The sequence below is a fragment of the Scyliorhinus torazame genome, chromosome 3, assembly GCF_047496885.1.
Source record: "Scyliorhinus torazame isolate Kashiwa2021f chromosome 3, sScyTor2.1, whole genome shotgun sequence".
NCBI lineage: Eukaryota > Metazoa > Chordata > Chondrichthyes > Carcharhiniformes > Scyliorhinidae > Scyliorhinus > Scyliorhinus torazame.
In genome coordinates this window covers 156,305,958-156,330,169 of record NC_092709.1, presented here as the reverse complement: position 1 = coordinate 156,330,169, position 24,212 = coordinate 156,305,958, and the positions used below count along the sequence as shown (strand labels likewise).

Sequence of the window (24,212 nt, the reverse complement as noted above, 5' to 3'; positions counted from 1 at the left end):
CAAATTTATGACGACTGTACAATATGATTGTACTGTTCAGGCAATTATAGAAACTGGTGCCTTATTTCACAGATTCACACAATATTTGTTCTTTCTAAAAATATATGTGAAATGAAATGAGAATGAAAATTGTCACAAGTAGGCTTCCAATGAAGTTACTGTGAAAAGCTCCTAGTCGCCACATTCCAGCACCTGTTCAGGGAGGCTGGTACAGGAATTGAACCCACGCTGCTGGCCTGTCTTGGTCTGCTTTAAAAGCCAGCTATTTAGCCCAGTGTGTTAAACCAGCCCCTAAGGCTACTGTGGCTAATTAGGATGGAAAACAGTACTTGAGCTCTATCTCTGACTCAGACTTCCTTCGAGACCGGCTTTCTTGGTGAATGTAGTTATGGTCATAATAATAGTCTTCATCGCTCAATTTTTCAAAAGTGTTTTGAATGAAACTGGTGTTGCATAATGTTTGGCATAAAACATAGCATAAAGGATTCTTACTTGTCTGAGGTGCCGCCACAACCAGTCGGAGTTGGTGAAAACCCCAGTAGCTGCTGATCCCAGAGCGACATCCATAGCACCTGTAAAAATAGTTCAAATGAAATCACTGGAGCTCAAATTTTAAAAAGAACTGATGTTTAGCTACCAAAATCTTGCACAACATATGCAACAGCACCCCTGCGATCACAATTGTACATATTACATTGGGTAGTGATTGTGTTACTGGAATAGCCAGAGGTCATAGCTAATAATCCAGAGTTCAAAATTCAAATATCACAGTGGCAGATTGAGAATTTGAATTTAGCTTTTGAAAATCTGGAAAAATAAAGAACTGGTTTCAGTAAAAGACCATGATGCTGTTGGATTGTTGCAAATCACAAATGATTCATTGTAATAATAATAATAATAATAATAATAATAATAATAATAATAATAATAATAATAATAATAATCGCTTATTGTAGGCTTCAATGAAGTTACTGTGAAAAGCCCCGAGTCGCCACATTCTGGCGCCTGTTCGGGGAGGCCGGTATGGGAATTGGACCCTTGTTGCTCATCTTGTTCTGCATTATAAGCCAGCTGTCTTAGCCCACCTTGTCTGGTTTACATATGACTGCAGTCCCACACAAATATGATTGACTCAACTGCCCTCTGAAGTGGCCGTGCAATCCACACAGTTGCACCAAATCGTGACCGCGACAGGAATATCACATAGACTGTTGGAGTTCAAGGCAGCTCACCAGTACCTTCTCAGGCGAAATAGAGTATGGGCAATAAATGCAGAACTTGCCAGCAACACCCATAGCTGAAGAATTATTTTTAAAACTCTGATTTAATATTTTTATCCTAAACATATTCCTAAGTTGTTAAGCAAAGGGGTTTCAATGTCAAACTGGCAAAGTGCAGCAGTTGTAGTTGGAACGTTTTCAGCATTCTCGTTCTTAAGGTGTGCGAATCACTGTTGTTTTCTCATGCACTCATTGATCTTGTGCAGCATCAAAAAAAGTCAGCATTACAGTACCTGTTAACGTTGCAGCATTTACAATTGCTTTGGGGTTAAAGCTGTGGGCATAGCACAGGGCATCAGCTAGTATCAACCGACCCTCAGCATCGGTGTTGTCCACCTTAAAAATATAATAGAATTCAAGAAAACTTCACAAATAAGATCCACAACTAAAATCCCAACATGTAAAACAACGGGTGGTACAAACACTTAAGATCTGGTTCAAGTCAGTTTATTCTATAGTTTCACAAATAATCAGTTTGAAACTATGAACACAGAGTAAAAGTAAAGTAACCTTTATTGTCACAAGTAGGCTTACTGCAATGAAGTTACTGTGAAAATCCCCGAGTCAAAAACATTCCGGCACCTGTTCGGGTATACGGAGGAAGTATTCAGAATGTCCAAATTACCTAACAGCACATCTTTCGGGACTTGTGGGAGGAAACCGGAGCGCTCGGAGGAAACCCACGCAGACACGGGGAGAACGTGCAGACTCCACACAGACAGTGACCCAAGCCAGGAATCGAAGCCGGGTACTCCTCCAAAGATCAACTTTCAGTCCTCAACCCATCAGTTACCAGTTAACACACACCAGACAGCAAAGTCAACAAATATTTTCTTGTGTGTAAAATTCTTCACCCTTCCTCAACAACATCAAATTATAACACAGCTCTGGTTTCACTACCACATATATAAAAATAAATTAAAGGATGAAATTCAGTTCTGGGGCTCAGGAGACTGAATGTTTAGTCCCACCACATTCCCGCTCCCCTTATATTCCACACCCCACTCCTAACCATGCCAGTAAAACGGAATCAAACCAGTTGCAATCAACGTTCTTGTTCAATTAATTTGATCTACAATCCTACTTCCTATCCCATACCATGATCACTTATTTCCATCTCCATCTCCTGCTTCTGGCTGTACTTTTGTTGCTTGAACCTACGGAAATGCCTTTTCCATCCATTCCAATGCTCTCCTTATTGAATTGTTGTGCTCCATAATCTCTGCCACTCATTTTCGGTCTCACATAGTCTTGTTCGCCAGTCGACCACGTTCTTCACACCTTACACTGGCTCGGAGCCCCCAAAGCACATTTTAAATTCTTATATTCCCCTAGAAACCATCCCATTTCATCTCTGCATTATTTATTGCTGGTAATGTCATTGTAGGCCATCAGTTGTAAGTCTTGAAAATTTTATATTAGGCTGCAATGATCACATTTTATGTCACCAAATCTGAAGAAAATAATTTGCCATCTTTACTCTTATGCATGGGGATGGTGATGGGGAGGTTAGGGTGGGTGTTATCAATGCTATTTTGTATGAGAGTTCTTAATGGCATGCCTCTAATACTGGAATAGCCAACCAGTAAATAAAGGCAATTGCTCAAACAAATATCTAGGATATATTAAAATCAATAAATGAGTGGGTCAAAACATTCCGTTTCAGAATTTATTGAAAACCCCTATGTTGGGCCCCTTCCGTGACTGTGCTCTTCAACATAATCTGCTGACTAGCTACAATTGTGGTAACTGCTACACCATGCACTAACTTTCATAGTGAAACTCAATACTGATAAATGTACTTCATGTGTGTGTATATCAACTTAACTTCCAGGAGTGACGGGAGTGATTTCGCGGGTGGTGGAGGCCCGGGTCAAACCAGGCTGGGGGTTAGCTCTATTTGGAGTTGCGGAAGAGCCGGGAGTGCAGGAGGCGAAAGAGGCTGACGTTGTGGCCTTTGCGTCCCTAGTAGCCCGGCGCAGGATCCTACTCATGTGGAAGGAGGCGAAACCCCCCGGACTGGAGGCCGGGGTAAATGATATGGCGGGGTTCATTAAACTGGAGCAGATAAAGTTTGCCCTGAGAGGATCGGCCCAAGGGTTCACCAGGCGGTGGCAGCCATTTCTCGACTACCTAGGGGAACGTTAGAGGGAAGACAGATGACCAGCAGCAGCAACCCAGGGGGAAGGGGGGGGGGGGGGGGTTAGTTTAGTTTAGGTCAAAGATAAAGAGGTTTTGTTACTTGTGTATTGTTAAAAAATTCTGTATTGTTATTGTTGCGTTTGCTTTGTAAGAGGGGAAAAATTGTTGTTTGGGAAAACATTTTCAATAAAACATATTTTTTAAAAAAACTTAACTTCCAGGACAGGACCATTCAGCAACCAAGTAAGTATGATACTGACAACTTTCAAAATGCACTTGCACTCTGCTATTCATCTCACTACTTTACCAACATTGTACAAAAAGGTTAGTGCATTCATCATACACATGCACAAAAGTATTGATGTCATGGGCGGGATTCTCCGCAAACGACACGATGTCCGCCGACCGGTGCCAAAAACGGCACGAATCAGTCCGGCATCGCGCCGCCCCAAACATCGCGAATTCGCCGGCCGGAATGGGCTAGCAGCGGCGTGACGCTATTCGCGCTTGCTCATGTGGTTCACGCCGTGCGGCGTCATTCACGCTGCACAGCGTGACGGCTCAAAAGACGCGCTGCTCCCCCCACCCGACCAGAATACCCGACCGGATGGCCGCCCGCCGCGCAGCCCCGAGGTTCCAGAACCGCGGCATCGAGGCGCTCCTGGACGCAGTGGAGGAGAGGAGGGAGGTTCTGTATCCCGGACATGGCCGCAGGGTCGCCCCACGCCACAGCCGGCGTCTGTGGAGGGAGGTGGCAGAGGCCGTCAGCGCTGTGGCTCTGACACCACGGACAGGCACTCAGTGCCACAAGAAGGTGAACGACCTCGTCAGGGCAGCCAGGGTGAGTCCCCCCCCCCCCTCCCCCTCACTCCCTGCCCGATATCCATATCCCCCCATCCCCATATCCCCCCTCCCACATATCTCCCCTCCTCCATATCCCCCCTCCCCATATCCCCCCTCCTCCATATCCCCCTCCTCCATATCCCCCCTCCCCATATCCCCCCTCCTCCATATCCCCCATATCCCCCCTCCCCCATATCCCCCCTCCCCCATATCCCCCCTCCTCCATATCCCCCCTCCCCATATTCCCCATCCCCCATATCCCCCCTGTTGCTCTTTTTAGCCTCAGTTTATTAGCTCTGATTACGTCACTTTTGCTCACGAGTCGCCAGGTATCTTTCTGATACCGCCACGTGGTTCAAGTTCAAGTTATGATTAATAAGTCAGCACACCGCTTAGTAAGATTGAAATCAACGGTCATTTATTATATACAACAAGTAATGTTTAGACAATAATCCTACTATCTATATAATAAACCTATCACTACTGGCCAATACTTAGCTTTAGGAAGGGCCCACCAGGTCAGGGAAACGAATGGCTTATTGAATCGGATCTGGCCCGCGGGATTCAAAAGGCTGATACAGGTCGATGGCTAGGAGTCTTTATCGGATAGCGATCGCTGGATTCAAACTTACAGTTGCCGATTGATGTTCTTGCGAAGGTCTCGAGCAGGCGAAGAAGGGAGAGAGAGAGCGATCTGAACTTGGCCCCTCACTTTATAGGGTCCAGGGGCTTCCTGCCTCTCGGGGCGGCCCTTGACCCTGAATCCCAAGTGATTGGACTTGTTCCCAATCACTGGGTTCGATACGTCCAATTGCGAGGCGATTCCCCGATCTGGGGGTGGTCGTTCACCTGCCTTTGTTTCGGCCACTGCAGGCGCCGACAGGTCTGGCCCGGTATTCAATTGCTAATATGTTGCAATTGTTCCCGGGGATAGCCGATTAAACTGCAGATGTCTGGGTTGATGGGTTGCTAATAGTCCTGAGTATCGATCTGGGCCGACTTCCCCAGAGCCGAATATGATATTCTGACTGCAGCTGTCCGTTTGTGTCTTGTTACCTGCTTTTCCCATCAGCCTTTCCGTTTAGCCATTTTAAATCGGGTTTTGGCCAAATTAATCGGGAAGCAGCCATTTTACATGGCTACACCCCTCCTCCATAGCCCGCCTCCCCCATATCCTCCCTCCCCCATAACCCCCCAAGTGAATCCAGCCCTAACCCTAACCTCTGCAATACACGCGCAACCGATGGTGTGCATTAATATACCTGTCTAACACTGTTGCCTTTTACCCCCTCCCCCCGAACAGGAGAAGCGCACACACAACAATAGGGAGCATGTGAGGACCGGAGGAGGCCCAGCTGATGAGAGGCCACTCACCGAACATGAGGAAAGGGCCCTGGAACTGGCTGGCGGACCTGAGGACCGGGAGGTTGCCGATGCAGAGGTCGGGGGCCCACCAGCAACTGAGCCACCGACAGCCTGTCCCCATATCCCCCCTTCCCCATATACCCACTCCCCATATCACCTGATCACCGCCTACGTGTCTAACCATGCATGCTTCATTGTGTATCGTAGGAGCAAATGTCGAGGCACCCTTCCACGCAGATGCAGACCGCCTGGAGGATGGCCCTCGGAGACCACGGGAGACGGGGAGACCCGGACCCTCTGGCAAGCGACGCCCGCAGGATGTCCCTCAGAGACCACGGGAGACGGAGAGACTCGGATCCTCTGGCACTCGACGCCCACAGGATGCCCCTCGGAAACCACGGGAGCCGGAGAGACCCGGACACTCTGGCACGCGACGCCCGCAGGATGCCCCACGGAGACCATGGGAGACGGAGAGACCTGGAGCAACAGGGAGACGACGCCCCCATCTCATGCGGGTGCGGCGACGCAGGCGTGTGCCACCCAGCGACGAGGGGGGCAGCCACAGGCCCCCGTCGCAGCCGAGCCACAAAACCACAACCCAGGACACCCCTACCCAGGACACCCCTACCCAAGGCACCCCGACCCAGGAAACTGAAATACAGGACAGTGACACAGAGTGGATGGGTGGAGACGAACCGCCACCCCAAAGTACCATGGACTCAGAGTCAGACGATGCGCACGACACAACGCCCCTGCTATCTCCAACACCCTCCGCCATCGCAGAGACACTCACCTCGGTTGGGCAATTTAGTGATGAGGCGTCTGGTACACTCACTGGTGCGCACAACACAGCTGTCCCGGTACAGCAGGTGGAGGGAGGAGCAGCAGAGGGGCCGGGAAGTTGGAGGGCAGCACAGGCCAAGCGAACATCTGCCGCCCAGATGGATCCCGGGTTCCTGGAGTTACCGCACCCACCCATAGACCCGATGCAAACACCGAACCTGGGACGAGCGAAGAGGGTGACGGCCGGCTTGCGGCAGCTGCAGTCACACGTGGAGGAGTCCACCCGCGTCCAGGAGTTGGGAGTGGTGCCGGTCATGCGTGCCACCCAGGCCGACACCACACGGGTGGCGTTCGCGGTGGAGGCAATGGGGGCGACGGTGTCAGACATGGGGAACGGTTTGCGAGGCCTGGGGCATTCCTTGCAGGCGGCATCTGTGGCCCAGGACATGGCTGCCCTCTCACAATAAGCCATGAGCCAGCGGCAGATGCGCTCAACGCCATAGCCCAGTCTCAGCAGGCCATGGCCCAGTCTCAGCAGGCCATGGCCCAGTCTCTGCAGGCCATCGCTGAGGGCATCGGCGCCATTGCCCATGCGCTAGCCGGCGTTGCACAGTCATAGACGGGGATGGGCAACTCCCTGAGCTCCATGGCTGCAAACCTGCAGACCCCTGTCGATACCAGCACAGGCCTCCAGGACTGGCAGCGCCAGGTGTCGGAGGGGCGTCGGATGGTCAGTCCGTTTGCATCCCTCACCCATGTAGAGGCCCGGGCCCATCGGGTAGCCCGAGGGAGGAGGTGGTACTGGGGCCCGTCCCGGGTCCCCCTGTAGGGGAGGTCCCGGAACACCTCAACACCTCGGGCTCCCCCCTTCTGTCCCAGGTGCATCGGGTGGGCAACGGGCAGGACAGGCTGGCAGCTCGCCATCCCAGTCGCCCGGGCCACAGCCTGGCCCATCTAGGCCAGGACGCCCCAGGAAACGGCTGCCAAAGGGATCCCGAGTCAGAGGGCAAGAATCACAGGAGTCCACCTCCAGTTCTGCTGTACCGTCTGGGGAACCACCTAGGCGTAGTCAAAGGGCCCGTAAGGCCAAACAATTAGACACTGAGTAAGTTGGCACGGGTGCAGGGCACAGATGAGTTTTGGGGGCTAGGGCACGTGCATGCACTGCTTTTGTTATTAAAGTCAATGTTACACCTACAGAAGCTGCCTTTGTGCTCTGTCCAAAGCGTGCGGGGGTGTCATGTACGTTGAGCGCAAGTGTGTGTGTGAGGGGTGGTCTTACCTCGGCCCCAGGTGAGTCTCCCCCCTTCCCCCTGGGCCGCCCTCACAATCCCCCCGGGCAGAGGACGAGACCGTGCGCTGCAGTGTCACAGCCGCATGCAGGAATGGTCCGGGTGGATGGTGGTACTGTGGCCATGGGTCAGACATCGTCCAACAATGTGGAGCCAGGGGCTCATCGCAGAGCGGGTTGTCATCGTCCTCCATGGCCTGCAATAGACACGCTTCCACCGGCGACTGTGTGCGCCCGGCCGTTGTGCCGCAGGTGGATCTTCAATGGGGGGATGGTGTGTATGCGGGTGGGGTGGGTGGGGTTGGGAAGGGGGGTGAGGGTGCTGGGTGGGTGGATGGGTTGGGGGGGGGGGTGGTGAGGGTGTTCGGGTGTTGCCATGGTGTGCGGTATGTGGCCATACTAGCCGATTCCCACGCCTTTCTAGTCAGTGAAGCGGGCGTCTATCAGCCTGTCCCGTGCCCGCTGGCCCTGCCGGTAACGGTGGGCAGCCACCCGCCCATGTCTAGCCCGTCTGCCCTGACCATTGCCCCCATCCCCCTCATCTGGGGAGGACTGCGTCTCTTCCTGCTGCTCCTCCACTCCGCCCTCCTCTGCCTGCGGCACATCGCCCGTCTGCTGGGCTATGTTGTGCAGGGCGCAGCACACTACAATGATGCGGCCGACTCGATCCGATGGATACTGGAGAGGTCCAGGCACCTGAAACGCATCTTGAGCACGCCAAAGCACCTCTCTATCACACCCCTTGTCGCTGCATGGGCATCATTGTAGCGGTTCTCCACGTCATTCCGTGGCCTCCTTATAGGCGTCATCAGCCACGACCGCAATGGGTAGCCCCTGTCGCCCAGCAACCAGCCCCTCAGCCGGGGATGGCGTCCCTCATACATGCCGGGGATGTATGACCGCGACATCACGTATGAGTCGTGTACACTGCCCGGGTACCGGGCGCAGACGTGCAGGATAATCATGCGGTGATCGCAGACCACCTGTATGTTCATGGAATAGGTCCCCTTCCTGTTGGTGAACATGGCCCTGTTATCTGCAGGTGGCCGCACGGCGACCTGCATCCCATCGATCGCGCCCTGGACCATGGGGAACCCGGCCACGGCAGAGAAGCCCACGGCCCGCCTGGCTGGCCCGGTCCACAGGGAAGCGGATGTAGCGGTCCGCAATGGCATAAAGGCCGTCTGTCACTGCCTGGATGCACCGATGTCTGCGAGATGCCGGACAGGTCCCCACCTAGCATCTGGAATGACCCCGTGGCATAAAAATTCAGGGCCACCGTAACCTTGACGGACACGGGGAGAGGGTGTCCCCCGCCAGTGCCACGCGGTGCCAGGTGTGCCAGCAGGTGGCAGATGTGTGCCACGGTTTCCCGGCTCATCCGGAGTCTCCTCCTGCATTCCCAGTCCGTGAGGTCCTGGTACGATAGCCGGGGACGGTACCCACGGGAACTCCTCGGGTGCCTCCGTTGCCGTGGCGCCACAACGTCCACCTCCCCCTCCTCGTCCTGTCGGGCGGGTGTCCCTTCCAGCCTGGGCGACTGCCACCTGCCCCTCTGCGGCAGCCTGTACCGCCTCTCTGGCACGTTCCTCCTCCTCATCCAGGGCAACATGGACAATAGCGGCTGCCGCCACAGCGGCCAATATCGCTGGCTGATCGGAAGACATATGGCGGCCTGCGGGGGGGGGGGGGGATGACGACATGTCATCATTGCCCGTACCCCCGCCTCCCCCCAGCCAGGTGGCATGGACTGCATGGGCGTGACTGTTGGAGGATGGCACCTGGCCAGGCAGACAAACTCGCTTGCCCTTGCACCCCCCCCCCCCCCCCCCCCCCCCCCGGCAGTCATCCCCCCACCGGCAGTCATCCTACTGTCCCCCTCCCCGGCACGCACCCCCCCCCCCCCCCCCCCTCCCCGGCAGTCATCCTCCCCTCCCCCTCCCCGGCACGCACCGCCCCCCCCCCCCGGCAGTCGCCCCCCCACCCCCTCCCCGGCAGTCATCCTACTGTCCCCCTCCCCGGCACGCACCCCGCCCCCCCCGTCCCGTCCCCCTCCCCGGGAGTCATCCTCCCGTCCCCCTCCCCGGCACGCACCCCCCCCCCCCCCCCCCCCGGCACCCCCCCCCCCCCCCCCCTCCCTGGCACGCACCTCGCCGTCGCCCTCCCCGGCACGCACCCCCCCCGTCCCCCTCCCCGGCATGCAACGCCCCGCCCCCCTCCCCGGCAGTCATCCTCCCATCCCCCTCCCCGGCACGCACCCCCCCCCTCCCTCCCTGGCACGCACCTCCCCGTCGCCCTCCCCGGCACGCACCCCCCCCCCTGTCCCCCTCCCCGGCATGCACCGCCCCGTCCCCCTCCCCGGCAGTCATCCTCCCATCCCCCTCCCCGGCACGCACACCCCCCCCCCCGCCCCCCCCCGTCCCCCTCCCTGGCACGCACCCCCCCGGCAGGCACCCCCCCGTCCCCCTCCCCGGCAGGCACCCCCCCGTCCCCCTCCCCGGCATACACCTCCCCGTCCCCATCCCCGGCACGCAACCCCCCCCCCCCCTCCGTCGCCCTCCCCGGCATGCAACCCCCCCCCCCGGCAGTCATCCCCCCCCCCCAATCGACCCCGTCCCCCTCCCCGGCAATCAACCTCCCGTCCCCGGCACTCACCCCCCTCCCGGCACTCCCCCGAAGCCCACCCCACTCTACCCCCCCCCCCCCCGCCGCAACACACACACACCTCTCCCCCACACACACAGACTGCGGCCACGCCATCACCTCTCCTGCGGCCAACCCCCCAGGCCGTCACCCACCTCCACGCTGGACGGCGTCAACCATCAGCACTGGTTGACGCCGATTAAAAGGTGGTTTGATTTACGCCGACGTGACCACTTCGGCCCATTCGGACGGGAGAATATCGGCAGCCCCGGATTCCATTGCCTCGCCCCCGCCCCTGCCATTCTCCGAGGCGGGCGGCGCGATTGACTTTTCTCCCTTCGGAGAATTCGGCGGGCGGCAGGAGCAGGATTCACGCCGGCCCCCAGCGATTCTCCGACCCGGTAGGGGGTCGGAGAATCGCGCCCCATATGTCCTACAATGGTGGTTAATACATGCAGCACGGTAGCATTGTGGATAGCACAATTGCTTCACAGCTCCAGGGTCCCAGGTTCGATTCCGGCTTGGGTCACTGTCTGTGCGGAGTCTGCACATCCTCCCCGTGTGTGCGTGGGTTTCCTCCGGGTGCTCCGGTTTCCTCCCACAGTCCAAAGATATGCAGGTTAGGTGGATTGGCCATGCTAAATTGCCCTTAGTGTCCAAAATTGCCCTTAGTGTTGGGTGGGTTTACTGGGTTATGGGGATAGGGTGGAGATGTTGACCTTGGGTAAGGTGCTCTTTCCAAGAGCCGGTGCAGACTCGATGGGCCGAATGGCCTCCTTCTCCACTGTAAATTCTATGATAATCTATGCTCTCTTACATATTTACTGATCAGAAATGTCATGAGTTACATCTGGATTTCCAATTAGCCACATGTTGCTTGTGGTTAACAAATTAGATATTAGCCTATGACAAAATGCATTATAATATTGTTCATAATTACTTCCAGTACCTATTACAATTATAGGTGGCATTGTGATTGGCTTTTTCAGTATTAAGTGTCACACTACAGTAAAGATTGTTAGTCTTACTGGAGGGCGGCACGGTGGTGCAATGGTTAGCACTGCTACCTCATGGTGCCGAGAACCCGGGTTTGATCCCAGCCCCGGGTTACTGTCCGTATGGAGTTTGCATATTCGCCCCGTGTCTGCGTGGGTCTCAGCCCCATAACCCAAAGATGTCCAGAATAAGTGGATTGGCTCCACTAAATTGCTCCTTAATTGGAAATTTGTTTTTACATTTTTTTAAATTAAAAGTATTATGACGGTATTGCTTTAACAGCTCAGCATTTGTAATCTTAACTCCCACTGTGATAATCTGTGAAACACAATACAATAAATCTGGCAATTTATATGCACAAGCATAAAAGCTGTTCTCATAAAAACACTGACGATTCACCCATGCGCTTCAAAGAACAGAAAATGCCATCCTTAAAGTGATTTACTTGATCAACTTAAGGCAGCCAGGACGGGCAATAAATATTTGCTTTGCCAGTGTCGCCTACACCCCCAAAACAAAATAAAAGTTATCTCCTAACACAATAGTATTCAAAATATGAAGTGAGTCTGTTTGAAAGCTCTGACCATCAAATGCCACTGCAGATAAATCTTGTGTCTTAGCAGCAAACATCCTTGTAGAAGTATTATTAGAGTTTTTAACTAAGTCTTAGCAATTATTATTAAAATGAACTTAAAAATTCTAATTAAATATTCCACCCACATTAAGCTATCGATCATATCCTTGCACATGACCCAATGACTAAATCCTTTTTATGATACTTCACCTCCACAATCGGTAATCACAAAGATTATTGTAAGCAATTGCCGAGTAACCTGTTCATGTAGGCTTCCTCTCCCACCTTCCCAGGTCACCTAAGCACAAAGCCTCTATTTCCTTGTCTGCTAGATCAGCCTTGTACTCCATGTCCCACATGGTAACCTTTCTCCTTGCTCGTTCAGTTACCGTTCTATCAACCCTCTACCCCCCCACACCACTTCAGTCTCAGTTAGAATAATTTCACCCTCACAACTGATCTTCAGGCCCCACCACCCAATTCCCACCCCCCTCCTTCCCTTCACACCCACCATGAGACAGGGAAACTGAGCACTCAGTCCAGTATGAACTAATCAGAAAGTCAGCACGGACTTTTCAAAGATATGTCCTGTCTGAGATTTTTGAGTCACTAACATGATGCATATTGGCATATCTATGAATGTTATCCACATGGATATCCAGAAGATCATTTGAGACGTTTCTGCACAAAAGATTAGCAAAAATGAAATCACACTAAACTGATGACACGGATGAGTGCATTTCAACAATAAAACATGGGTTTACCTGTATCGTTTTCCCATTCTTTGCCGTGACCACATCACCAGGTTTATTTGCTCTGCCATTCAGCATATTCTCACACAAAGGAGCCAGACCTTAAAGATATTAGCCATTAGGAAAGCTTTTCCATCAAACCTAAGCACGCATTTTTTATACCCTGGCACCCCTAAGGTGGTGGTAAAAATTAAAAGCAAACCCCTATTTAGCAAAATAGAACCTATGGCTCAGTACCTGATACTTCTTGTTCTTTCACAATTTAAAGACAATATACACCATTGACCAGATGTGAAAACACTCTTCAGTGCAGTGCAGTAAGAATAGTTTATATGGAGCGGCACAGTGGCGCAGTAGTTAGAACTGCTGCCTCATGGTGCTGAGGACCCCGGTTCGATCCCGGCTCCGGGTCACTGTCCTTGTGGATTTTGCACATTCTCCCAGTGTCTGCTTGGGTCTCACCCCCACAACCCAAAGATGTACAGGGTAGGTGGATTGGCCACGTTAAAAAGCTCAAGAAAAAAAAAATTGTTTATATATGGGCTTTCTAGGACGTGCTGAGTGCACATAGCTACTATTTGTTTGGTTGGGAGGCAGGGGAGCAAAGATCTTGAAATCTTTCTTCTTCCCTTGCTAGACTATTCAGTTAATGAATGATGGATTGAACAAGACCATTTCTGGACTGAAAGATTAAATCAGTTGAGGTAAATATTTTGAAAAGAACATTGATGTTTTTGGATAAACTCATTTTATTACATAGGGATTTCCAAAATTGCCTTCTAGGATGTAAGTTTTCACCCTTTGAGAACGAAACAAAATACAAACAGAAAAATACATGCAGCAAACAAATACAATTTATTCCCAGGATATAAACCATGTGATTCTACACACACCCTCTTTCAGATGGAATATAAATTGTGTAGGTACAGATTATGCTCCCACATTTTAAATGCATTCATTATCCAAAGGGCTCAATGTTCTGAAACTCTAAATTCCGTAACAGGAGCAAACTACAAATGCTAGATCTTCATTTTGAAAACACCTCCAAGTTTTCAGCCTTACAGGAGAATCATATCCCAGTGTTTTACCTATAATGTTAAGGGGCAGTTTCAAAGATGCTGCAGTGATGATGGCAGAACAGATTGTTGCTGCCCCGCCCATATCAGCTCTCATTGCATCCATACCTGATGCAGGTTTAATTGAAATTCCACCACTGCAAAAAGAGGTGGAGATACAGTCAGCTAAAATACAACTCTACATGCATGAATACAAAATGTTGTTCTGTCCTACAATCAAAGTTAACATCTCCTATCATATGAAGTCCAGTTAGAATGAATTTGCTAGGAATCTAACTGAATTGCTGTGGCCATAGTACTCTTGGCAGTGTTTTCCAGTTATCTTTCTAATAATATGTGGTAACTAAACCAAAGTCTGGAAAAATTCAACCAACAAGTGTTTGTGTTCGAATGCTAGTGGACATAAAGGCATCATGGTGGCACAGCGGTTAGCAATGCTGCCTCACAGCGTCAGGTAGCCGGGTTCAATTCCGGCCTCGGGTGACCGTCTGTATGGAGTTTGCCGTGTCTGCGTGGGTTTCCTTTGGGTGCTCCAGTTTCCTCCAAAGATGTGCAGGTTAGGTGGATTGGCCATGCTAAATTGCCACTTAGTGTCGAAAGATATGCAGGTTAAGTGGGGTTATGGGGATTGAGTGGGGGAGTGGGCGTAGGTAGGGTGCTCTTTCAGAGGGTCAGTGCAGACTTGATGAGTCAAATGGCCTCCTTCTGCACTGTAGGGTTTCTATTTCTACAATGCCCAAAGCTAAATCAGAGTAGGTTAAAAGTATGGTGAGTGAGATCATGAAGCAAGGTCTGGTTTACTTTGGGTGAAAATCCAATGAAAACCTTAATTTATTTTGTAAGTAATGCCGTCACATTAGGAGACAAAGAGATGGGAAAATAACTTCTGATTCAGGGAAAATATTACCTTCGTCATGGGGGTTTGCAAAGTCAGAATTTCAGAATAGCACTCTCCTGAAATACCAATAATGGGACCTTTAGTAAAAACTATGCGCAGAATTTTTACTGGCGTGACCTGCAAGTATGAATTCCCTCCACGGAGTTTCAATGGATCTACAATGTTCAGGGTTTTCTCGGATGTTATATCCTAGGTTCTGGGTGTGGGGTGGTGCCGAGTCCGGAGGTGGCGATACTTGATGTGTCAGAAGACCCTAAAAAATATATATATTACGGATTGGTTCCTTGCCTCCAGGCTCACATGTCTGATGGGTTGGGTGGTGGTCACTGATAGCGGCAGGAGGAGGTACAGTTGTTGCAATTGTGGGAAGTCGATCAGGCTTTGAGGTTGATCAAGGAGGGATTTGACCAGAGGAGGGTTAGCCAGAGCAGATTAAATCCTTGATGGGTTGAATGAATCTTGCAGAGTGTGGGGTTTAGGAGGCAGGAAGTCAGATGATTCGTAGTAAGGGAGATTCAAGGCCTCCTAAATGGGGATGGGGAAGAATCGAAGCCTAATAGTAGTAGAGAAATCATCACCTCTTGCGAGGGTTAGAGGGAGGGTGGGAAGAGATCAGGTTCAGGTGGTTCAGGGGAGAGTGGGGTATGGCACTAAAGGGAGATCAGTGCCTGATCTTGTGGGAAGGATAGAGATACAGGGAGGATTTGGGCCTGGTGATAGGGGGCCTGGGTTGTGGGAACAATTAAGGCCTGGTTTGTGGAGAAGATGAGGACATAGTGGGGAGGGTCATTGAGGGAGTGTCCGATTGGGGGGGCTCCTCAGAAAAGGTACTTGCAATCAAGAGGTAAATGTGGAGCCTGAGTCCACTGTCTTCACCTTGATGAAGCTGCCGTGTCACCCAACACTCAGGAAAGGCAGCCAACAGCAGTAAAAGCCCAAAAAATAGAATGAAAATTAGATTTCCAGTCTCATTATCATATTTCAAATGCTTTTTTTTCTCATTTTTTCAACCTTCCATTGGAATCAAATTGGTTACCAACCCAATTTGCAATTTCAGTTAAAGCTCAAAATGGATGGGTTGGAGGCAGATTTGGGTTGGCACCTAATTTTCTGAAGTTTGAACCTCGCCTCCCCAGCCCCAAACCTTCCTGTTTGTTTCAGTTAAATTTCAAGCCTATTATTTAATCAACATTCTGGTTAGAAAGCCAATAGAGGACTTCAAGAGATTACAAAAGAAACGATTTATAGCGAAAGAAGAAACAAAGTCAGAACCTACCTGTCAAATGTTATACCTTTCCCTACAAAGACTAATGGTGATTCACCCGAGACTTTGGAACCATTATAGTGAATCTCTAAGAAAATTGGTTCTTCATCTGAGCCTTTGGCTACACTAAGGAAAGCTCCCATCTGCTGATCTTCAATCCAGGATTTGGGTCTGTGAAGAATGCAAGAAATGTATAGAAAATAAACATTACTGGAAACTGCCTTCAATAAAATGTCATACATAATTACCATTCTTTTATAATTCACTGTTAATGGCAAGACTATCAGTGATCATTTATCCCTAGTTTCCCAGAATTGCTTTCTGGGTTATTTCAGTTAAGAAACAACAAAATTGGTGTGCAACTGGAGTCACGTATACACCACACTCAGTAAAGACAGCAGGTTACCTTCCCCGATGAATATTAATTAACCAGTTGGGGTTTTCCAGCAATCCAGCACTTCTGTGATGGCACAGGACTTAGGAGCAGGAATAGGGCATTCAGTCCTTCAAGCCATATCAGTCAACAAAATTATAGCTGATCTGATTGTTGTCTCAACTCCACCTTTCTGTCTGCCCTCCATAATCCTTGACTCACTTGTCTATCAAAAATCTATATAACTCAACCTCGAATAAATTTAATGACTCAGCCTCCACTGCTTACTGGAGAAGATAATTCCACAGACTAATGATCCTCAGAGAAAAATAAATCCTCATCTCAATCTTAAGTGGGACCTCTTATTCTTAAACCATGTTCCCATGTCTCTCCCACAAGAGAAACATCCGCAATGGTATCCATCCTATCAAATCCCTCAGGATCTTATATGTTTTACTAAGATTACCTCTAATTCTTCTAAACTGCAATGAGGAGAGGCCCAACCTGTTCAGCCTTTGTTGATAAGGTAAGTACTCATCCCAGGAATGAGTTGAGTGAACCTTCTCGGGACTGTTTCCAATGCACTCATAACCTTTTTCAAATAAGGAGACCAATACTGTACATGGCGCTCCAGATATGGTCTCACCAACGCCCTGTACAACCGCAGTAAAACTTCTCCACTTTTATATTCCATTTCCCTTGCAATAAATGGCAACTTTGTTCATATACCAGGGCATCCAGGTCCTACATTTCTCCATTTCATCTCTTTTCCAATTAAGGGACAATTTAGCATGGCCAATCCACCTACCCTGTACATCTTTGGGTTGTGGGGGTGAGACCCAAGCAGATACTGGGAGAATGTGCAAAATCCACAAGGACAATGACCCGGGGCTTCTCTATTTAAATAGTATACTGCTTTTCTAATCTTCTTGCCGAAGTTTTTACTGATACTAGAATTTCCAATAACTGTTCTTCATGCAAGGGTGGGATTTGAACACTCATTTTCTAGATTATTAATCCAGAATTGTTAGTCAAGTAACAGAATCAATAGACTTCCATAGCACAACTGAGAGCAATACTAAATTGATCTAGGTCTGAAAATAATTCATACGGCTACAGCCTATTTTCTGTGCATTTTCTGGAAATCAGTTAAGGACTTCCTCAGTGTAAATTTTCCCACAATCCAATATAGTGAATCATTTATAAAGACTTGGCTCTTGGGTACATGAAAATCTCACGTGTATATATTTGAAATTAAGTGCTGGATAATGACATAAATTTTTAATTGGTCAACTTAAGACACTGCTGCCTTTTAAGAGTTTTTGAATCTGAACAAACAGTTGTACAACAATACTGAAATTCTTCTGGTGCAGACCTTCTGTTGAACATGCCACTTTTTGTAAGTGTAGGTTGCAGCCTTTTTCTTTGGAGCCTTTCACCCTATCTCACCAAATTCAGTTTCTCTTTGCTTTTTTCAGTGGTATGATTTCACAAGCAATTGGTGCCCTCCAGCACTTTGTCAAAATAGTCATTATGAATTTTGACGCAAAGCATTGTCAGCTAACTCAAGCAATGGGGAATTCGGCCTCACATCTTTCTGGTGTGCATGGTTCAGCTATTCCTTACTTCAGTTCACTGGGTTAGGGGGAGTGAAGTTGGTCCTTACAGTTTTTTTATTCGCAACAGTTAAATACAAATAATCCGGAATTACTGTTGCTCTGTACTTTGCTAAGAAACAAACACAAACCTATCTCAGCCATCAGCCAAATTACATCAGCTGGTAATAAGACTGCCAACTGTCTGTCTCGAACAAGAAAACAAAACTCTTCATTTATTTTTACAACACAAACGCAATAGGCAGAATTTTAGCTGCTAAGAGGGCAGGTGGGAGGGTTAAACCCCCACAGAAATGCCAGTGGATCAGAACCTCAAACATGATCCCACTCTCTTTCATCTTTTACAAGAGCACACTTGTAGGAGTGGGGAAATTGTGTGGAAATGTCAGGTCCCTAATTTAAATATGTAAAGAGGCAATTGAATCCACCTTTATACAGTCTGGGTTTGACAGCCAACATATGGGTTTCCTAAGCTGTGTGAAACCTGCCTGGGCAAGAGTACAGCAGGAATCCACTGAGCAATTACATTTTAAAAGCTTTCAAACAAGTCAGAATTAAACTATCACTGCTTCCCTGCCGAGGAGAAGGCTTGTGCTCACAGGATTTGTTCTGGGAGGGTGTTTTCACTACTTCATATGTGATATCCAACTTTATTGAAGGCATTTCACCCATGGACTTTGTTCACTTGATCCGCATTTTCTTGCTGTCATCCCTTACTGCAGCATGAGAACAGCATTTGCAGCAAAACAATGGACCTTGAAGAACAAGAGAAGTAATACCCACAGCAACAGCAGTTGTTCTTCTCCACTGTTACCTGCCACTCCACAGGACAGAGTTCCAGCTTGAAAACTCACAGCATATAATTGACAGGCAGAGAAGCACTTTCCTTGACATAATAGAGCAAGAGTGCCTCAGACTCAGTCGTTTGTCGCAGAAGGTTGCTGAAATCCGCAGCCTCCTGGAACAAGTTTTTCTTCCAGTGTCAAGTGTCCATCAACATAAACACTATCTTTCTTCTCATCCAGCTCCTCCCAGGGATCTGCTGGTGGCATTTGCAGGATTTCACACTCTGCTATCCACAACTGTATCTCCTCTGATAGATGCTATGTTTGGCAATGCTGCCACTAACATCCACTTTAATAATAATGACCCAGAGCACTCATGTTTGCTGCATTTGTTGATTTCAGAGTATCAGGGATTCATAGACTGCACACATGACAATCAAGGCAGCCTTAGATCATACAGGAAAATCCATCAATCAAAATGGATTCCAATCCATCATGGTTCAGTTGGCATACAACCACTGGAAGATTTCCATCCATGTCTGTGCACAATATCCTGAAGTTCCAATGATTCTTAATTATGAGACCATTACATGTCCCACACATCATTGTACCTCCAACAGATTTGGCTGTTGGCCCCTGCAGACAAGGATTACACTTTGAGGACAAAGCTGATTAAACCTGTGAGGAGCACTACCACTGGTGTGGAAGATATAAGTACACACAGAAAGAGCTGCATAGAATAGCGATAACGGGTACTGAGAGACTGGGAAAGTGTAAAAGGCAGAGAAGACTAAGAGTTTCTGAAGTGTGTTCAAAATAATTTTCTTGATCAGTATGTTTCCAGCCCAACAGGAAGGAGGCTCTGGGAAACAACACAGGCAAATAGATCAAGAGTCAGTAGAGGGATATTTAGGAAACAGTTACCATAATGTCATAAGGTTACAGTTAGCTATTAAGGAAGAGCAGGAGCAATCAAAAGCAATAATCAAAAGCAATAATACTGAATTGAAGGAGTGCCAATTTCACTCAAGTGAGAACAGATTTGCCCTGGATAAACTGGAATCTAAGATTGGCAGGCAAAACTATAACTGAACAATGGGTTATCTATAAAGGGGCAACGGTTCACGTACAATTCAAGTACATTCCCACGAGGGGAAAAGGATAAGGCACCAAAAGCCAAGGTTCCTTCCATTACATCCATACCCTTTGCTCATCTTCCACACTGATAACATTGTCAAGAAGGCAAGTGTCTATTTGGAATTGAGGTGGCAACAATGGAGATGGCAGTACAATGGAGACTTCAAATAACCTGCTCTGTTCATTGAAATGTTCATACACATAGTGAAATTGGTATTGTTATAAACTCCCAAGAACCCTTCTGCAACAAGAAGCTTTGCTCTCTTGCTTTCTGTTATCCTATGAAGTGCCACATCTACGGCTTTAACAGCACTAAATACAGGCTGTTTGTTCCTCTGCTCTGATTGAAATGCCTGTAGCAGTTGCCTTCTGGGTTTTGGAATCTTTGAGGGCAGTGCTAAAGGCTACTGGATTTGTGGGTAGACTCGTCATTAGAGCAGGAGGCAACATGTGAGGCACAGCCTCAGGAGTGGAGGAAAGGCATGAGAAGTGGCATGCCTTGAGAAGAGGCCTCATTGTCATGTGCCTTTTCTACATGTTCCCTCGCATGATGCACCTGCATTCACCTGCTAGCACTGAACTAGACAGCACTTGGCTGCATTTCAGTAAGGCATTGAAAGGGCTTTCCTCCATCCTACTTCAACTGACAGATCAGGTGTTGTGGAAGGGAAATTAATGAGTTGCCAATCTAGAAGCATGTTGGGAAATGCTTGACTATAGTTCAACACTGCTTTAGAACGAAAATAAGTAGGTCAGGTAACGTCAACAAAATACTGCTTAGTATTGTCCTCCGAAAGATAACAAAATGCGTACTCGAGTTGTTTTTCGCCAAGGGCAAGAACATACGTACTATGTATTTCATCTTACGTACTTTCCAAGGTCTATTCAATATAAACATGGCTGTTTACTTCAAGCTGTTATTTCAGACTATAAAAATATGCTTCCTTCGGTCGAATCTCAGAGTGCTGTGGAATGGCTGCTTAGCCAGACAGGCCTCTCCACAAATATATTTGTGTCAAATAAATATCTTTTAACGAAACTCGAAGAATTTGTCTTTATTATAATTTCCACGACAGGTGTGCAGGTCAATGGTCTGGGCAAGCATGCCTGCCATGTCTGATTGTCCTTGCAGGTGGTCATACTTCACCTGAAATAGATATCAGCACAAAGGCCTGAGACACCATGGCACTCATAGTAGAGATAAACTCCCCCAATCTCTCAAGGGTGAACAATATCTCTGAAAATGCTGAAAGAATCTCAGACAATTCTGCTCCTGAACTGTCTTCATGGATGATCCCTGAGGTTCAGCATCAACATCAAGTTGAGCAGGGATTTTGAGTCCTGCAGCCTTAAGGACTCTCCACTGCCTCTCCCTGGAATTGTGAAAGGAGAGAAAGCAGAGAGCAAGTGAGTGAAATAGAATGTTTTGAGAGAATGGAGGGACAACATTTGTGATGGGTGACTGTGAGGGATAGGTGGAGGATGGCAAAAGATGAGGGCCAGTGAACATGTTGGCTGCTTAGATAGGGGCATGGCAAGGTGATCAAGAATGGACAAAGCTTCAAGGTTTGAGGAATGTTGTGCAGGAGAATGTTGGGTAAAACATCTGAAAACGGACTTCCGGTTGCGGCAATGCACTGCTAAGCCGCACGTTTCGGCAGCTCCCGTTCTAACGGACTTTTGGGCTCTTTTCAGGAGCCCCAACGGAAATTTTTTCAGACCAAACCCAGTGTGGGGTGACGAAGGAAGGTGCCCCCCCCCGGATGTGTAGGGAAAAGACCAGTGGCAGTGGCCAGATTGCGAAGGATCCTTTGGAGCAGCGGCAGAGAAGAGAAGGAAGGAGCAAGATGGCGGCGGATGGAGCCCAGGCGACATGGGGCCCGGACCAGCAGGAATTCCTCCGACGGTGTGTGGAGGAACTAAAGAAGGAGGTGCTGGCGCTGATGTTATTGGCAATCGATGGGCTGAAGGAAACACAAAAGGTCCAGGCGATAGAGCTCCATGGAGTGAAGGCAAAGGCATCTGAGAACGAGGATGAGATACAGGGCCTGGTGGTAAAAACGGAGACGCATGAGGTGCTACATAAGAGATGTATCGAAAGGCTGGAAGCCCTGGAGAACAGCTCGAGGAGGAAGAACCTCCGGATTCTCGGTCTCCCCGAAGGAACGGAGGGAGCTGACGTTGGGGCTTATGTGAGCACGATGCTCCATACGCTAATGGGAGCTGAGGCCCCATCGGGCCCCCTGGAGGTGGAAGGGGCTCACCGGGTCCTTGTGAGAAGACCAAAGGCGGGAGAACTACCAAGGGCGATAGTGGTGAGATTTCACCGCTTCACGGACAGAGAGGCTGTTTTGAGCTGGGCCAAGAAGGTACAGAGTAGCAGGTGGGACAATGCGGTGATACGAGCGTATCAGGACTGGAGCGCGGAGGTGGTGAGAAGGAGGGCGAGCTTCAATCGGGCCAAGGTGGTGCTTCACAGGAAGAAAATAAAGTTTGGAATGCTGCAACCAGCGCGATTGTGGGTCACGCATCAGGGCAAGCACTACTACTTTGAAACGGCGGATGAGGCATGGACCTTCATCCAAGAAGAGAAACTGGACTAGAACTGAGAGACTGATGTTGGGGGGGAAACATCGAAGTTGTGGTACAGAGGTGTAAATTGGGGAATGGGAGGTTTATAATATTGAAACGACAGATGGAGAATTTCTCTCCTCTAGATGGGGGGACACGGAGAAATGGGCGCCGGTGGAAAAAAGGACTGAGAGGGGGGATGGGGAATGAGGGAGCTGCGCCATAGGGGGCGGGGCCGATAGGGAAGCGCGGGGTTTTTCCCGCGCTATGGCGGGAAGATAGGCGCAGGAAGGAAGAGAGTTCCACACGCAGGGGGGTCAAAGAGAGAACGGGGGAAGCCGGGGTCAGTTAGAGTTAGCTGACTTTCGGAAGCATCATGGGGGGAGTAACCATGCTAGATGGGGATCTAACGGGGGTGGGGGGGTGGGACTAACTGGGTTGCTGCTGCTGAGTGCAAGGGGGAGCTGGCAAGAGAAGAGGTGGTCGGGATGGGAAGGCGCCGCCTGGGGGATGGGTGGGTGTGCGGGACCCGATATGTGATGGTGAGTGGTAGATTGCAGGGAAAGGAGGTTGTGCTGGTAAATGTATATGCCCCGAACTGGGATGACGCGGGATTTATGAAGTGGATGCTGGGACGTATCCCGGACCTGGAGGTGGGAAGCCTGGTAAGGGGGGGGGGGGACGACTTCAATACTGTGCTGGATCCAGGGCTAGACCGGTCTAGATCCAGGATCGGAAGAAGGCCGGCAGCGGCCAAGGTGCTTAGGGGGTTCATGGAACAAATGGGGGGGGGGGGGGGAGTGGGTCCGTGGAGATTTGCTAGGCCGTTGGCCAAAGAGTTCTCCTTTTTCTCCCATGTCCACAAGGTATACTCCCAAATAGATTTCTTTGTTCTGAGTAGGGCACTGATCTCGAAGGTGGCAGGAACGGAGTACTCGGCCATAGCCGTTTCAGACCATGCCCCGCACTGGGTGGATCTGGAATTAGGAGAGGAGAGGGAGCAGCGCCCACTCTGGCGACTGGATGTGGGACTATTGGCGGATGAGGGGGTCTGTGGAAGGGTGCGGGATGTATTGAGAGATACCTGGAGGTCAATGACGATGGCGAGGTCCAGGTGGGGGTAGTATGGGAAGCGCTGAAGGCGGTGGTTAGGGGACAGTTGATCTCCATTAGAGCACACAAGGAGAAACAAGAGGGCAAAGAAAGGGAGAGATTAGTGGGGGAGATTTTGAGGGTGGATAAAAGATATGCGGAGGCCCCGGACGAAGGACTATATAGAGAGAGGCGAAGACTTCAGACGGAGTTTGACCTGCTGACCACAGGAAAGGCAGAGGCACAGTGGAGGAAGGCGCAGGGGATGAGATATGAGTATGGGGAAAAGGCGAGCTGGCTGCTGGCCCACCAACTTCGCAAGAGGATAGCGGCGACGGAGATTGTGGGAGTTGGGGATGAAACGGGAACTACGGAGCGGAGAGCAGGGAAGGTAAATGAGGTGTTTAAGACCTTCTATGAGAGGCTATATAAGTCCCAACCCCCGGAGGGAAAAGAGGGAATGCAACAGTTTCTGGACCAACTAATGTTCCCGAGGGTGGAGGAGCAGGAGGTGGCAGGTCTGGGGGCGCCAATTGAGGTGGATGAGGTGACTAAAGGACTGGGGAACATGCAAGCAGGGAAGGCCCCGGGACCAGACGGGTTCCCGGGGGAATTCTACAGGAAATATGTGGACCTGTTGGCCCCGCTGCTGGCGAGAACCTTTAACGAGGCCAAAGAAGGGGGGATACTACCCCCGACAATGTCGGAGGCGACGATATCACTAATCCTGA

The 24,212-nt window shown here is 49.8% G+C and overlaps 1 protein-coding gene across 2 annotated transcripts in view; it reads right to left on the bottom strand.

Annotated features, from left to right (window-relative positions):
* Window positions 1-24,212, bottom strand: part of lap3 (leucine aminopeptidase 3) — a 62,951-nt gene that overhangs the window by 16,819 nt on the left and 21,920 nt on the right. For both annotated transcript variants that reach the window (XM_072496443.1, XM_072496441.1), the window contains exons 7-11: window positions 15,920-16,078; window positions 13,758-13,882; window positions 12,682-12,770; window positions 1,514-1,616; window positions 493-572 (exon numbers count right to left, since the gene is read on the bottom strand). In XM_072496443.1, the coding sequence (XP_072352544.1) occupies window positions 493-572; window positions 1,514-1,616; window positions 12,682-12,770; window positions 13,758-13,882; window positions 15,920-16,078 (556 nt within the window). The remainder of the gene's footprint in view (window positions 1-492; window positions 573-1,513; window positions 1,617-12,681; window positions 12,771-13,757; window positions 13,883-15,919; window positions 16,079-24,212) is intronic.